General features: G+C 38.8%; 1 protein-coding gene across 1 annotated transcript in view; it reads left to right on the top strand.

The window, feature by feature from the left end:
* Nucleotides 1–13,506, top strand: part of ROS1 (ROS proto-oncogene 1, receptor tyrosine kinase) — a 75,908-nt gene extending 62,402 nt beyond the window's left edge. The window contains exons 44-45 of the mRNA XM_023923989.2: nt 3,106–3,269; nt 13,208–13,506. Coding sequence (XP_023779757.2) covers nt 3,106–3,269; nt 13,208–13,353 — 310 coding nt within the window. The 3' untranslated portion in view covers nt 13,354–13,506. The remainder of the gene's footprint in view (nt 1–3,105; nt 3,270–13,207) is intronic.
* The last annotated feature ends 1,079 nt before the right edge of the window (nt 13,507–14,585 follow it).

Below are 14,585 nucleotides of genomic sequence, written 5' to 3'. Positions count from 1 at the left end.
TGAGCTATAATTTAACATAGATCCTCAAAGGCTGTGGATTACAGTCTAAAGAATTTGTACAAGCACCAGGACATTTGCTGCCTTGAAACTGCAATTTCACTGAATGCTCAGTCCCATGCAAACTTACACAACTGACTTTGATAAGAAATTTCAGTCTGGTAACTAAAACTTTTTGCTGTTTGTTTCTGGGAATGATCTCCTGGAGGGATTAAGAGAGTGAGAGAGAAGGCAACCTTGCACAGAATGCATCAGATCAAATCATGGGCTCCTCATCATGACAAATTTTCTCATTTTCTAAAAAAAATCACACATGAATTTTATTTCCCATTTCATGTGAGAAAAAAACTGGTAATACCTGCAGTTTGTGTGCATTATAATGCATTTCAGGAATGTTCACATTGTGCCTCCAATATCAGATACCAAATATTAGTTCTTTGCTTTTCCAGGCTCCTGAATTCTAACTAGACCCACATAAACAGCTCTGTTGTATATTTGGTTGTTGCCCCCAGATAAAACACAGGTGTGAAATGTAGGTGTGTAGGTGTTCATCTAGTGTAAAGGTTAGTTCTTAAACCTAACATAAACCTTTAGCTAATGTTGTGTTTGGAACTGTCATTTTTCATTTTTTCCTGACAGGCTTTGCCCATGAAGTAGGGGAATCCCCTGGGTCTCTTATGCTGAAGTGATGCACTATTTGCTAGCCCATGTATGGGGGCATTGGGCTATGGTGAAATATAGGAATATGTTCAACCTCTTACTTACATGTATCTTGGTATGTTAAGCTGTCTTTCACCCTCTTGACTTGTCTCATACATTTCTGAGCTAATGAAAGTTTGAGCCATATGACTTAAAACTTTGGATGTCACAGCATGCCTTAAAAGCTAAAAGCCATGCCACAGATAGCTGTACATGTAAAATTTGCAGATATGTTCTGAGAGAGCATGAACGTTTTTGTCATTAGAAAGCTAAAGCCTATCTGAATTAAACACTTAGTGAAAAATACCAGTACTGGTATTTTAAGCCAATCACCAAGTAATTTAATTTAGGAAATAAAAATATGGAATATAATTAAAATGAGAAAATTACAGTACTGAATTACAGTTTTGGCAGAAGTTAATATCCTTACTCCATAGCAAAATCGAATGGCGTTATAAAGCAGATTAACCAATAAAAAAATTGTTATTTAGAAAGACAGAGATTGGTCATAGGAAGCAAAACAAAAATATTCACAATCCACACTAGCAATGTTCTTGTTTCATAAATGAAAGGAGTGTAATTTTAGATTGTAAAACAGAAAGAATTATTTTACAATAAGGGTGGTGAAACACTGAAAAAGATTGCTCAGAGAAGTTGTGGATACTCCATCCCTGGAACTGTTCATGGCCAGGTTGGGTGGGGCTTTGAGCAACCTGATGTAGTGGAAGATGTCCCTGCATGTGGCTGGTGGGTTGGACTAGATGATCCTTGAAGGTCCCTTCCAGCCCAAAACATTCTAGGTGTCTTTGACTTATGTATCATTTCCTGTTTCCCTTTTGGTCAGTGGCTGGCTCTTTCTTCCATAAGGCTCTGCTCACAAGAGCCCAAGTGCAAACCTGATGAAGCACAGCACCTGAACTCATGTTTTTTTCCTGGATATCCTACCAACAAGCATGACCAGAAAGAAGATTGTTTGACTTCCAGCATCCAAGGCTGGAATTCAGCATGACAGACACTTTTCTGGCAGCAGAAGGAAAAGCAGTTATTTAACCTTATTTTGAGTCCTATTCAGTCCTTTTCCTTCTATATTTCCAGTGTCATCAATAACCAGTGCAACTGAAAGTAAGCAGATGAAGTGCTCCAGAGTGTTAGGAAGCTCCTACCACTTTTCAGATTCTTAAAACAAATTTTCAAAATTTCATGGAATCCTTTTGAAAAATCACTCTGTTCAGCTTGAAAACCACAAGAATACAGGTTGATGGAAAATGGTCTTGAAACAGTTTTTCTACTCACATTCTCACTTGACGCTAATATTTTAATGAAAAATATAATTGAAAAATCAGAAGTCAAGCGATTCCTCCCAGCTGTCACTAAGGGCTTTTTAAGATGCCCAGCTGTGGTGAAGGACAGCAGTCATCTTTTTAAGATGGATAAGAGAGGATCTGAGCAAGCCAATTCATTTCACATAACAGATTAATGCCTGGTATCACATAGCAGCAGGTCTGGGAAGATGTTTGTCAGGGGAGGGTTTGAACTTAAGGCTTAGAGGTAAATGCTCCACATTCCAGATGCAGCTTCCTGAACCAGCCTTTCACTGGCTGCTCCCTGGTTTTGAGACTCTAACACCTCTTTCCACTCCCAACACTTAGCATGTCCAGGTGTTGGCTGTGTTTTGGTTTTCAGCCTGTCTCTCCCTGGCTTTTCTAGGATTTGGTTTTGTGTAGCATAAACTCACCTTGAGCAAGGAATAAAAACCAACCCTATCATTTAGACAAACAGGAGCTAAATTTTCTACTAAATGGTAGGAATAGTGTTGTACAAGGTGGTCTGGAATCCCTGCACCCAGAGGAAATACATACCATTTTTGCCTTTGGAAAACTAATTCTTATTTGTTTTGGTCTGGAGATAGAAGTTGAAGTTAACTCTCCCTGTGCTGGAGGGTTTGTCTTGAACTTCTCATGAATGTGAGGTAGTTTGATTTGAAAGTTGAAGGAAGAATAAATAAGTGAAAACTTCAGGTTAATTTCTGATTTTACACTCCCATTTTTTAATATTTTTTTTTTCTTCTGTGAGAGAATTTCCTCCTTGCCTCTACTTCTTAGAAAGTATTCCTGACTTCTTCAGTGAGAGTAGATGCCTATGGCAAATGTGTCTTCTTTTTTTAAGTGTTATGTCTGCTTCCAGTCTCAAAAATAGCCATCTTTGAAAAATTAAAACACTTCATGGTAAATATTCCCAACTTTAATTTGATCTTTAGTTTGTTTTTCATTGCCTCAGCAGCTGATGATAATCTTTGTACCACACAGAAAGTTTTCAGGTCAAACTTGCATCTCAGATGTTGAATGGTAAGTGCTGAGATGAATGATTCTATTATCATTTTTGTTTTCATATAATTTTTTTTTTTCCCAGATGTGATTTAATGGCAAGGTGCTGGTCCCAAGAACCTCACAGCAGACCTACTTTCTCTTATATTCATGACAAACTGCAAGAGATAGTACACTCTCCACTCTCCTTCACCCACTGCCTTGGAGACAAGGAGGCATCAACTGGAGTCATCAATGAAGCTTTTGAAGGTGAGTCTGGGCCAGCACCTGCTATTCCTGTGTCCTCTGCCCTGTAAGCAAAGTGCTTTTCATTGCATTTGCCACTGCCTCCAATTCTCTGGTTGTTAAATGGAAGCAGCAAAGATTTACCTCTATCATACTGAACGTGAAAAGATTCATTATGTGCCTGCTAGGTACAACTTAGATAAAGGATGTGTAAGATTACCAAGCAAAAAGGCCCAGATGAAGTTTTAATAAAGCCTGGCACACAGAGACATCCAATTTGCCTCTAAATTTTTGGTAGTTCACAACCCTGTTCTGCTAAAATAGATGCTTAAGATCCTTGCAGAGCCAGGAGAGCCTTAGAAGTCTTCAGTGTGGAAATCTGTCCCGATTTCAAAGACGTCTACGACCTCTCCATGATCTAAACATGGTCATAGGCACTTCTTCTAGGAGTACTGATTCAGCAGCCACCTGAAAATGGGGCATAATTTCAGCACCCTAGTAAGGTAGCCTTTATCCAAGCCCAAACCCTGATCAATTCTGATCTTGCCTATGCTCTGCACTCTGTGAGTGAATAAACTAAGTGATGTTAGGGAAGACATGCTTAAGGTATGGGACACAACAAAGCGCAATTATCTAAGAACGTTACTAAGGTTGTGAAACAGGAATTAAGAAAAAAGACAATGCTAAATTTGAAGTTGTCTGTGCAACAGGGATGTAAATCATCTAAATATGGAAATGAACATCCTGGCAGGACCAGAACAGCAATCTATTCACATCCTGCAGTAATTCCTGACTAGCTAAATATTGAGAAAAAGTGAACAATATTAGTAAACAATGTGATATGAATTCTATAAAAATAAAGTTTTTATTAGTTGAAATATTTCAGTTTTGTTTCACAGATTAATTTTTTTTTCATTTAATCTGTTTGCATGCTATGGTTTTATAATGTAAAATATTAAATGGCAAAAGAACTACTTCCCATTCTAGAAAAATCAAACTTGACTGTTTCTAAAATATCTAAAGGCTTAGTTTTGGTGGCGATTTTTTGTGTTTGTATTTTTTTTCCCCATCACAAATTGTTACTGAACTAGGAAATTCACCCTGATTCACAAACAGTTTTAATACTTCAGTACTTCATGTTTTCCTAAAATCTTCCTGGTCCATCTCAGGAATGACACAGTAATCAGTTACACAATTCATTACACATTTTTCTTCAGGATATTACATATATTCAATTCACTGGCATTGTTCAATTGTCAATTGGATATTTTGCTAATCTTTGTCAGTTGATGAAGGTTTACAAATATAAGTTTATTTCCACTGTGGTTTCTCTTTACATCAAATCCAGTCTGTTCACAGCATGTTTACATTACAAGACCAAAAACTTTGTAAAGACATGAAGAGGCCAGCACAGATCATTTCATGTTTTCTTAAGAGCTGATATTGTACTCTCATTCTATAATGAAAAACAATTTGCATATAGTGTAACTCTTTAGTTTCTTTAAGGGTATCCTAGCTCTCAATAACAGCATTCAGGAAAGAGACACGTAGTCTGGCACAAATGTAAATCTGGCATTAGCTCAGGAAAGGACTACAGCCAATTAATTAGGCACTATGCCCAAGGTAAGAGGCCTTATGTTTTGGATGGACTTTATCTCACCTAAGTGCAGCTGTCTACAGGCTAGGAGTCTCATCTAGGATACTCTTCTAGGTAGCTCTGTAGTCAGAAGCAGAAAGTGACAGCTCCTGTTTTTTGGCATGCATCACAGCAGGAATGGGGTCACCTTTTGCCTTACTCTTCACTGATGATGGCTGGCATCCAGGTGATTTGCCATATTTAATTTGGTTCACACAGAATCACAGGGTGGGTGAGACTGGAAGGGACCACTGCAAGTCACCCAGTCCAACATTCCTGCTCAAGCAGGGTCCCTCCAAACACATTACTCAGGATAGTGTCCAAAATACAACATCTCAGCTGCAGTACCTCAGACTAGATGTTTTTTTCAGATGGCTACAGGAGCACAACATCCACTGGACACAGGGCTGTACTGATTCAATTGCTTGCACCCACTCCTGAGCTAGTTTGGTTTCCTAGCTTAGACATCTCTGTGTTCCCCACCTCCACAGGCAACAGAGACATGAAAACTAATGGACTTAAGAAGTTCTTGTGGCATTACATCAGTATCTGTCAAAATCTTTAGCAGGGCTGAAATTTCTAGAAAAACCTATCTTTCTGCTTCTTGGGGTTGGGGAAAGAGGATGGAATGTTGATTGCTGTATTTGTGGTGGAGCAGGCCTGGCACAGATGTAACATGGAAGAGTTTTAGTTTCAGTGCAAGTCTCTGCTTAAAATGTGTCAGATAAGCCTGATCTTTCTCCAGCTGCTAACTTGCTCAGTCAAAGCAAATAATTACTTTCACTGTGATGACAAATACATGTTATTAATGTAAGAAACATTATTTTGCCAAAATTTCAGGTTTTACCACACAGCAGAGGTCACAGAAAAAAAAGGCCTTGTTTTGTTTATTTGCCAGGAACAAAAGTTACATTCTTAGAAATTTCCAAGTTGCAAAGGAGAACATGGATTGAGGCTTCCATGAAAAGTGTCAGTTTGAAGGATAAAAAAATTGAAAAAAATCAGTTTAGTAGAGAAAATATGGTAGTAAATGGACTTTAAGGGTGGTCTCATAACAGCAGTCACTTTTAAAATCATGCACCATTAAACCTGTTTATAATAACTTAGTTGGTAAAATCTGGCCCAATGTGGTAGGCAGGGAAATCAGCGTAGGTAGAGCTTTGTCCCTCAGAGCTTCTACTTGGCACACTCTCTTTTTGAGCCTTGGACCTTTTCCCACCAGTTGCCATGTTCTCTCTCCCAGCTTGCCCCTGTTCTTCCCTTTCCATAGGGTCTGCCCAGCTGCTGCTCCCACAGACCCGTTGCTGGATCTGCAGTGGGGGGAGAAGACAAAGCAACTGTTTTCATGCTTTCATTCAATGTTTTTCATGCTTCAGCTCTCAAAAGTCCTTCTTGACTTCCCCTCAGGTTCACCTGGTGATTCTCATATAGGAAATACCCATCAGGAAAGAGGGTAGCTTGAATTTTATTCATCTCCATGTTGTCCTTCCATTTAAATGTATTTTAAAAGACTAAACACTTGACTAGCTGTTTACATGTCTCCATAATGCACATATTTATAATTCACCTGTAGGTTATCTCCCTCTTTCCCCATCCATAGGCCCATTAAAATGTTGTGCTCTTTATCTGACTGAAACTCTAGAGTCCTTCTGATGTCTTAATGTTGCTGGATTGTCTGATCAGGGACACATGCAAGTCAGTTTTCTGTAGCTCTCCAGCCTTGAATTAATTAGACAATTTTCCTGCCTGCTGTGTAAGTCTCATGCAGTGGAATTCAGTGAGATGTGAGCTACAGAAGTGAGATTTATTCAAGCAAGAAAAGGCCATTCAGGTTCTACTTGAGTTTCCAGACTAAAATGTGTGCTCTACTATGACCCTGTCGAAAACAGTTTGGGGCATGGAATATGTCTCAGACTGTAATTTGTAACACATTGTACAATAAGTCAGTAATTTTTAAAATTTGTAGTCATTTCTAGTTGAGACTAAGTGAACTTGTGCTCGTAGTAGTAGTAGTAGAAAGATGACAGCCAAAACAAATAATCCAAAAGTCTGTTCCATGATGGATTGTCCTCGACAACATTTTCCAAAAATGCTACACGGTCATTGGCCTTTGTGTGTAATGAAACTCCAGCCATGAGCCTCCAGCCAAGAAATGCTTGCTCTCACCGGGTGACCTAGTTCCAAAAGAAAGACAAATGTCAAGCAAAGTGAAATTACATGCCTCAAAATAGATAAGATACTTAGCCTTACAGGGAATCATACATCTTCCAAGCTCTGTTGAGTCTTACCTGCCCATGGGTAGCCACACTTCTAGCAGGTCCATACATGCTATCGATGATTTTTACAGGTGGGAGTGCTGAAAAACATTAGACTTTCACGATTACCTTAATGCCAGTGCAGTATGATACAGAGATGGCAAGTGTGGGTAAACCAATACAGTCTGCTAGTGGACAGCATGCTAACAGGATAGCATGGGGATGGCAAAAGGGGCACATGCTGTGTTATTGCAAGAGTTACCCTTCTAAAGTAGGCATCAAGTGTCAATAAACACGCCTGAGAAATACCAGCTCCTCCTGACACCACTGCACTGGAAGGGAGGGAAGCAAACTCAGGACTGGGGTCTACTAGTTTAGGGTTTTTCCTTCTTGCTCTGACAGGCTTTCCCAAGACATAGATTATGGGCTTAAAGTAGCAGCAATGATGTTTATTTGAGTGAGGGCAGAATTACCTAGCTGGAGGACTGAGACACCAGTGGGTTTTGAATTCAATGGGAATTTACTGACCCTGTCACCAAAGTTTCCATTCATTGTGGAAAGATAGTCTGTTCTTCCCCCAGTTCCAAGAAGCGCAGCGTGCTAGGATGGCCCTGCGTTGCTGTAAAAATAACTGGACCATCTATTCTCAGGCATCAGTTTTTACATTTGCACATATAAGACAGCACTATAACTTTTCAGGTTCTGTGAGTGCCCCTTTACAGATGGAAACAGCTTTTGATTTGGCAAACGCCTTTCCTGACATCAGACAACTGGGTATTAAGCAGCTGGAGAGACTTCTTGCCTTTATGACCTGGAAGGACTGTTCTTAACAGGACTGCACCTCACAATGCCTTTTGGACCTATATGGAAAAGATATCTAATTGCTCAGAAAAAGAGGCTGCTCTGACAAGAGGAGATGCCAGGCAGTTGGAGAAAATCCAGGATAAAAGAAAACTGAAAGGAAACATATTTGGCCTCAAAACCATGATTTTAAAATTCCTAAACTGGAGATATTGCTTGAAAAATGTAGGAAGATACGAGAGTTAGAATTTAGTAATTTCTTTCCAAAGCCAGGGTATTTATTTTTTCAGCAGTTCAAGTACTTGCTTAAAGTGTCATTTGTATTCTTTGAAATTTCTGCAAAATTTTGCACTGAGAGGACTTGATATTAAAGCTAGAATCAGCTATTTCATCATTAGTTGTATGTTCACACTCTGTACTAGTTAAGTACCTGTTTTCTATTGCACATGTAAGTCATCAGTTTATTTTCCTAAACCCATCTGCCTTTTAAAAACTACTCCACACATCTCTATGAATATAATCACTTGGGCAAACGGAAGCTTCTCTAAAGCAGATGTGTTGATAAGAGACATTTTTAGAACCTTGTATCTAGTCTCCTTTGTATTTTTCTGAAATTCAGTAATCCTCTTCCCCACTTAGCTTAGTGAGTGGCTGACCCAAAGCCTGCAGAGGTCAGAGAAAAGGCTGCTTCCAAAAAAGAGTGAGTGGTTATAATGCTGCAAGAAAAGGGGAACTTGGTGGTGTAATAATTTTTTTTGCACTCCAGACAAATGGTGTTTGATTCCAGAGAGTGCACATGAGCTGTATGATGCTGCAAGTGAAGTCATGCCGATACTTTGCCATAGACCGAAGGAAAAAATCCGATGGTAGAAGACTGTAAGAGGCACATTTGTGTGCATAGATGTGATAGATGTAGGCAACTAAAACATAAAAACTGCATTTGCACTGGGTTTCTAGGCTGTTTGACAGTCACCAAAGACTTGTAGACATATTCAGGGGATGTTGATGTATAAAGGCAAGGATGTGGATCAAGCATCTCCACAAAGCGACTCATTCCTCCTTTCTCTGTTGATTGTAAAAACAGATTAGGCAAGGAGCTTAAATTGGATGTGTAAGACCTGGGTGGTTAAAATGTGGTAAAATGAATCCTGTTTTGTAACCTGGAGAAAGGGAGTGCTTTCCTATTTGTATAGCCTTACTGCATTGCAACAAATGTGGAACTGGGAGGGTTTTTGTGCATGTATATTATAAATATTAATAAACTAGATAAGAAGCAGGTTTATATCTGTAATTACTAGGACAGTAACTCTTGCACACAGAGATTTCAGTACATATTTCTCTAAAAAATATATTAAAATAAAAAGAAGGCACTGCTTTGAGCAGATTAATGCAGGGGAAATGTAGGGTGAACAAAATTCTCACTTTTAGCACCTTTAATGTCTGACAGAATAGCAAAGCTCAGTGAGTCACCCTCAAACCATGCAGGATCATATGCTTCATTAGGCAGGAAACACAGATATATTTCCACTGATACATAATACAGAGTGGAGTATTAAAACGGATATATATTTGTTCTATTTATATTCTTACTGGCTATGTGCAGAATCTGAAACACAGCCCCTCCAGCTCCAGGTGGCCATCAGGTACCAGGAAAATACTCTCTTCACAGGAGCTGTCTCCTTGGGCTAACCAACGTGGCTGAGGTAAAGAAGTCAAGGTTCAATAGCCGCCTTTTTCACCCTTAACAAAGATATGTCATCAGGTGTTTCTCTCAAATGTGCTTGCTCTGGGGTATATCTTTCATCCTTGCCAGTAAGTCAGCCAGTCTCTTGTTTACTGCCACATACATTGTGTAGCAGTGACAAGGGACAGAGTATGTACGAGAAAAAGAGGAGGGTGTTACTTAGAAGCAGCAAATGTGGCTGGACTTCTAAATACCTTACCATACTGAAGGTGCTAAGCATCATATGGGATTATGTCACCCGGAATTAGTAACGTCTCAGGCTAGCTACTTAGCTGGTGTAAATTGGTGGCAGCCCACTGGTTTCAATGGAACTTCATTAATTTATGCTAGCTGAGGGTCTGGCCCTGAAATAGCTGTAATACAAGATCAGCATCTCTAGATCAGTTTATTCAGTCTCAACCAATCAGCTTTTCTACTGACATTCTTTCTCTTCTTAAATGTTGTCACCTTCTTGAATTTAAACACCAAAACCCCCTCATCTGCTTATCAAGACATCACAAAAATTTGCACCTTTCCAGGCAGGACTTCAAAACATGTTGTGAGCCCCCAGAGTTTACCAAGCCGGCAAGGAAAGGCACTCTGCGATCGTGAGGCAGGATCCATGGCCCGGCTCGACACTGTGGCTGCCCTGCGGCAGGAAGCGGCCAACTGAGATGCTGGGATTGGGAAAGGGGAAGCACAGATTTTATCAGGTCAGGGCTGGTCTTCTCAGAGGAGGCTAAGCAAGCAAACTCTATTCCTCATTAGTATGAGTCAGGCGATCATTGTTTCTTGTGTCAATTAATGTGGGGTTCTCTAGAGTAAGCTTCTGCCTGTCCCTGGAGAGAGGTGCTGTAATTAACTTACCTGGAGTTTGGCTCAGATGTGCTTTACACACAAGTTCTAAGCACAAGCTTTAGCCTTTAAGCACAGCTCTGCTAGGAAAAGTATCCAGCAAGGTCAAAGCCATGTGCGTTTAGGACCTGAGACGTGTGTCTGTGCAAGTCTAGTGCTGAGCTTTGAGCGTGCCATTTTAGCTATCAGAAGTGGTCTGCCTGGGACAACACAGAGCTCAGTTGGATCCTGCTTCTCAGTGCTGGGGTACTCCTGTACAAAGCACTGGACTGACAGAGCAAGCCTGCCTCATTCCCTGAGGTAGGTTGTTAAACTATGCAGTAGTTCACAGTGTAGACAATCTCTTAGAATTTAAGCCTGTAGAGCTGACTCTCCAGCATGACTTCAGATTTCATGAAGGTGCTCCTTGGATGTCTCCTCTTGGGGTGTTTTGTTGACTCAGCCCAGCTTTGCTTGTGAAATCTGAGGGGATCACATCACATGGTTTATCCTGCATTTACTCACGTATAACCCAGCATGACTGTACATCAATCAACTAATTTTAGCGATGTTAAAACTGAAAAGAAAATAATGATATCTCATAAATATACCGACCTGCCTCTCCACTCCAGTTCCTCTCTATCTTCCTTTATTTTCTTAACATTTTTTGGGGGGCACCTTCCAAAGATTATTCAGAATTCTCTGAATTGACTTATAGCTTCCCAGGGTGCTGGTTGTGCTTATAGTCCTCACATTTCCAGGGGAATTTCACAACATATCATGAATTTTTTCTTCACTCACTCATTTTTAGTATTTTCTGTCTTCATCCATTCTTCTGCTCCAACTAAATGAGCAAAAAGAATTTGCTTGCTTTGCTGACTTGCCTAACAGTTAAGCATTGTACTATATAACTCGAGATCTTTGTGTAGCTTTGCCTTTTAGAGCAGAATGGTACTAAATTTTTGTGAGCACTGAACACTGCACTAAGAGATGACTCAACAGTGAAGGAAAGGGCTCTTACAGTCAAAAATGTCACTGTGAAATTGGCAATGTACCTTACACATGTCATGTCATAGGAGAAAGGTCATCAATATTATATTCTTCCTCCATCATTGGATATGGTAAGAATATTCTGCAAAAAAAGTATTTCTTCCTTATTGCATTCCCACAGCTCAAAGTAAAACCAAGGCAAGGTGTTTGATTTTTTAACTCCTTTTTTCTGTAATGAGAAACACAGAGGCACATAAGCTGAAAGAGGATTATAAAATTTTACATATTCTGTAGTTCTTCAGACCTATTGGGGAAAGAATTAGTAATGTATCTATATATCTGGTAAAAATATCTCAGTGACCTCATACTCACATTTGTGTAAACATCACCTCATCAGTTCCAGATACTTATACAGGAAACAAATCTGAATGCTCCTCTAGTGTTCTATACTTAGGCAGGTCAGCCGGCATATGTCTGGTCTGTAAATACCCAGTTTTACTTGAGTCCTTATTTTAAGGTTTCCCTCTTAAGAGTTTGCTGCAAATGTCCCCTCAGCATTTGCCTGTGTGCCTTTTCCGAAGCAACCTGTCCCTGAAGGCTGTCATTAAATTAAACAAAAAATCAACTACAAAGAGCTGAATTTGTTGGTAAAGTCTTAGTTGGAGCTGAATTACTAAATATGGCCATAATAGCCCTGAACTGACAAAGTGAGTATCAAATGATTTCATATTGCTGTCAGTCACTGTGGTATGTGACCACAGTTTGCTCTGTGTCCCAAATCCCATCTTGCTAACAGGTTTCTAAAATCAAAATTCTCTTTCAGACTTTTCCTGATAATATTTCCTATGATAATGGACTCTTACATGTGGAAAAAATTTCCTACTTTATAGCTTGGGGAGATGTGATTATAATGACATAATAAATTGTGTGTTCCCTGGTGGAACAGCACAATGCTTATGATTCCTTTGAACAGATAACCCTGAATGTCACACTCTTTATTTTTCAGTTGCAAAGTAAAATAAAGAGGGAGTGTAATAAAAGAAGGTGCATGCTACAAAAATATATGCAAAAAAATAGTAGCAGTTATAACTTAAGTGTTAAACATTTTTATATTTTTAAATATTTATATCACCTGCACTAGATTTCAAGCAACTGTATATATGTATATGAACTGCATCAAATTAGAGAAAAAATGGAAAGTTTTTAAAAACGTGAAAAACACAGTGGATTGCCAAGTTTAAGTTTCTAGAAGGGCAGAATACTGGAGAGACAGAAGTCTAAACTAGTCATCTAGAGAGACAGTATATAATGATTTTGTAGATAGAAAACCGCCAGTGTTACAGGATTACTACAGCAGGATTGCTACAAAGGTTCAGATTAAAATCACTTTAGCTTTATGCTTCTTCACAAGGAAAAGAAACAAGTCATGTATTCATGATGATATTGCTGCCTCTGGAGGTATGAACACTGATAAGCAACATTCCCCAAGGGATTTGCTTCAAGTTCTGGTCTGCACAGACAGCATCAGAAAATAAATTTGAATCATCATTCTTATGAGGCCACTAGACCAACTTTCTCCAACAGCTGTATGATTTTGTTTGCTTTCTAATACTACATGTATATTACTGGGCTGTTGCTTTTTCCTTTTTTTGCTTTTTTTTTTCTTTTTTAAAAAATATTTTTCCCTTTTGTTTTCTCTTTTTTTATTTTATTTTTCATGCAGATAATGATATCCCATGTGCAGATTCAGACAGTGTTCTTTCAGCCACACTAACGGAAACAAGGAATCAAGAGGGTTTAAATTATTTGGTACTAGTCAAAGAAGGCAACTCAGATGAAGAAAGCATCAATTCTGCTGAAATTGGTTAAGTCTGGTTGCCACTGTTTAAGAGAGTGAAAGAAGAGAAAAAACTCTTCAAAGAAGACATAAGCCAAGGAAAATATTCTGCATGTCATCACACTTAGAGAGGTGTCTGGAAAAAAAAATAAAAATGCAACTTCTAATAAAACTACCAGAAAATATTATGAGGTACGAAGTGGTATGTATTAGGATAAGACAGTGATTACATAGCTTTTGATTTTCTACATGTTATTGTTTGGGTGCTTCACCTGAGATAATTTAAAGCAAAAAAACCCTATGTATCAGACAGTAAAGGATTTTACTGTTGTATTGATCAAATTTATGGAATCACAAGGCACAAGGCAGCTCTTCCAAAAAGGGAGTACTGGTATGCTGCTTCATAGAACAGACCAGCTCACTCATGAGTAAAACCAAACAGTTGAAGTGTAGCTTCACTGTGCACAAACAGGATTCTACAAGCTGAAAAAAACAACATAAATACCAAACTCCAAATCAGAAAGCAGTTGAAGAAGGGTGACCAGGTTGTCCACTGCTGCAGGTGGTCTGCTTCCCTACTTCATTTAAACAAATGTTTGCAATCATCTTGCATATTAAGTTGCACAGCAGTTGATCTGTGAGTCTGGACAGTCCTTACATTTCTTCTCCTTGCCTCTTTGAGTGTTCATCATCCTAGTTTATTTTTTATCAGACTGGGTGAAGGGAGGTACTCTTCCTTGGTGTGTTTGGAGATCAACTCAAAGTATATAATAAAATTTTACACAAAGAATTATTGAATAAAAGACAACTATAAGCTTTTCCTAACCTTTCATCATGAGCAGTAGTTTGCAAATTATACAGAGCTATTCACTGACATCTTTCAGGAAGCTGGAAACATGCTATAATTTTATGCAAATATTTGATAATGGGGCACACTGGAGAGTAGTAAAGGTTTTATCTGATGTCAGAATGTATACATTTGTAAGAAGCAACTCCACTGCAATCAAGCTTCAAAAGTTTCTTAAACTGAGATTCAACACAGATGAAAAAAAATGTGGAATCTGAAAGTTTCACTAAAATATAAACTGAGATATTTTGAATTAGGGTTCTTCAAAGTCCCTGAAAAAGCCCTTTCAAGCATTATATAAATATTTTTCTTCATTTGCAAATCAGTGTAAAAGACAAATTTGCTAATAAATACAATTGCAGCCCTTCACTATGCTCACCAGACCGTGAGCAATGGATAAACAAATAAATATTGTAT

Source organism: Cyanistes caeruleus, chromosome 2 (genome assembly GCF_971803275.1).
Source record: "Cyanistes caeruleus chromosome 2, bCyaCae1.hap1.1, whole genome shotgun sequence".
NCBI classification, from domain to species: Eukaryota; Metazoa; Chordata; class Aves; order Passeriformes; family Paridae; genus Cyanistes; species Cyanistes caeruleus.
The sequence above is the reverse complement of the archived record's forward strand: the minus strand, read 5'-3'. Positions and strand labels throughout refer to the sequence as shown.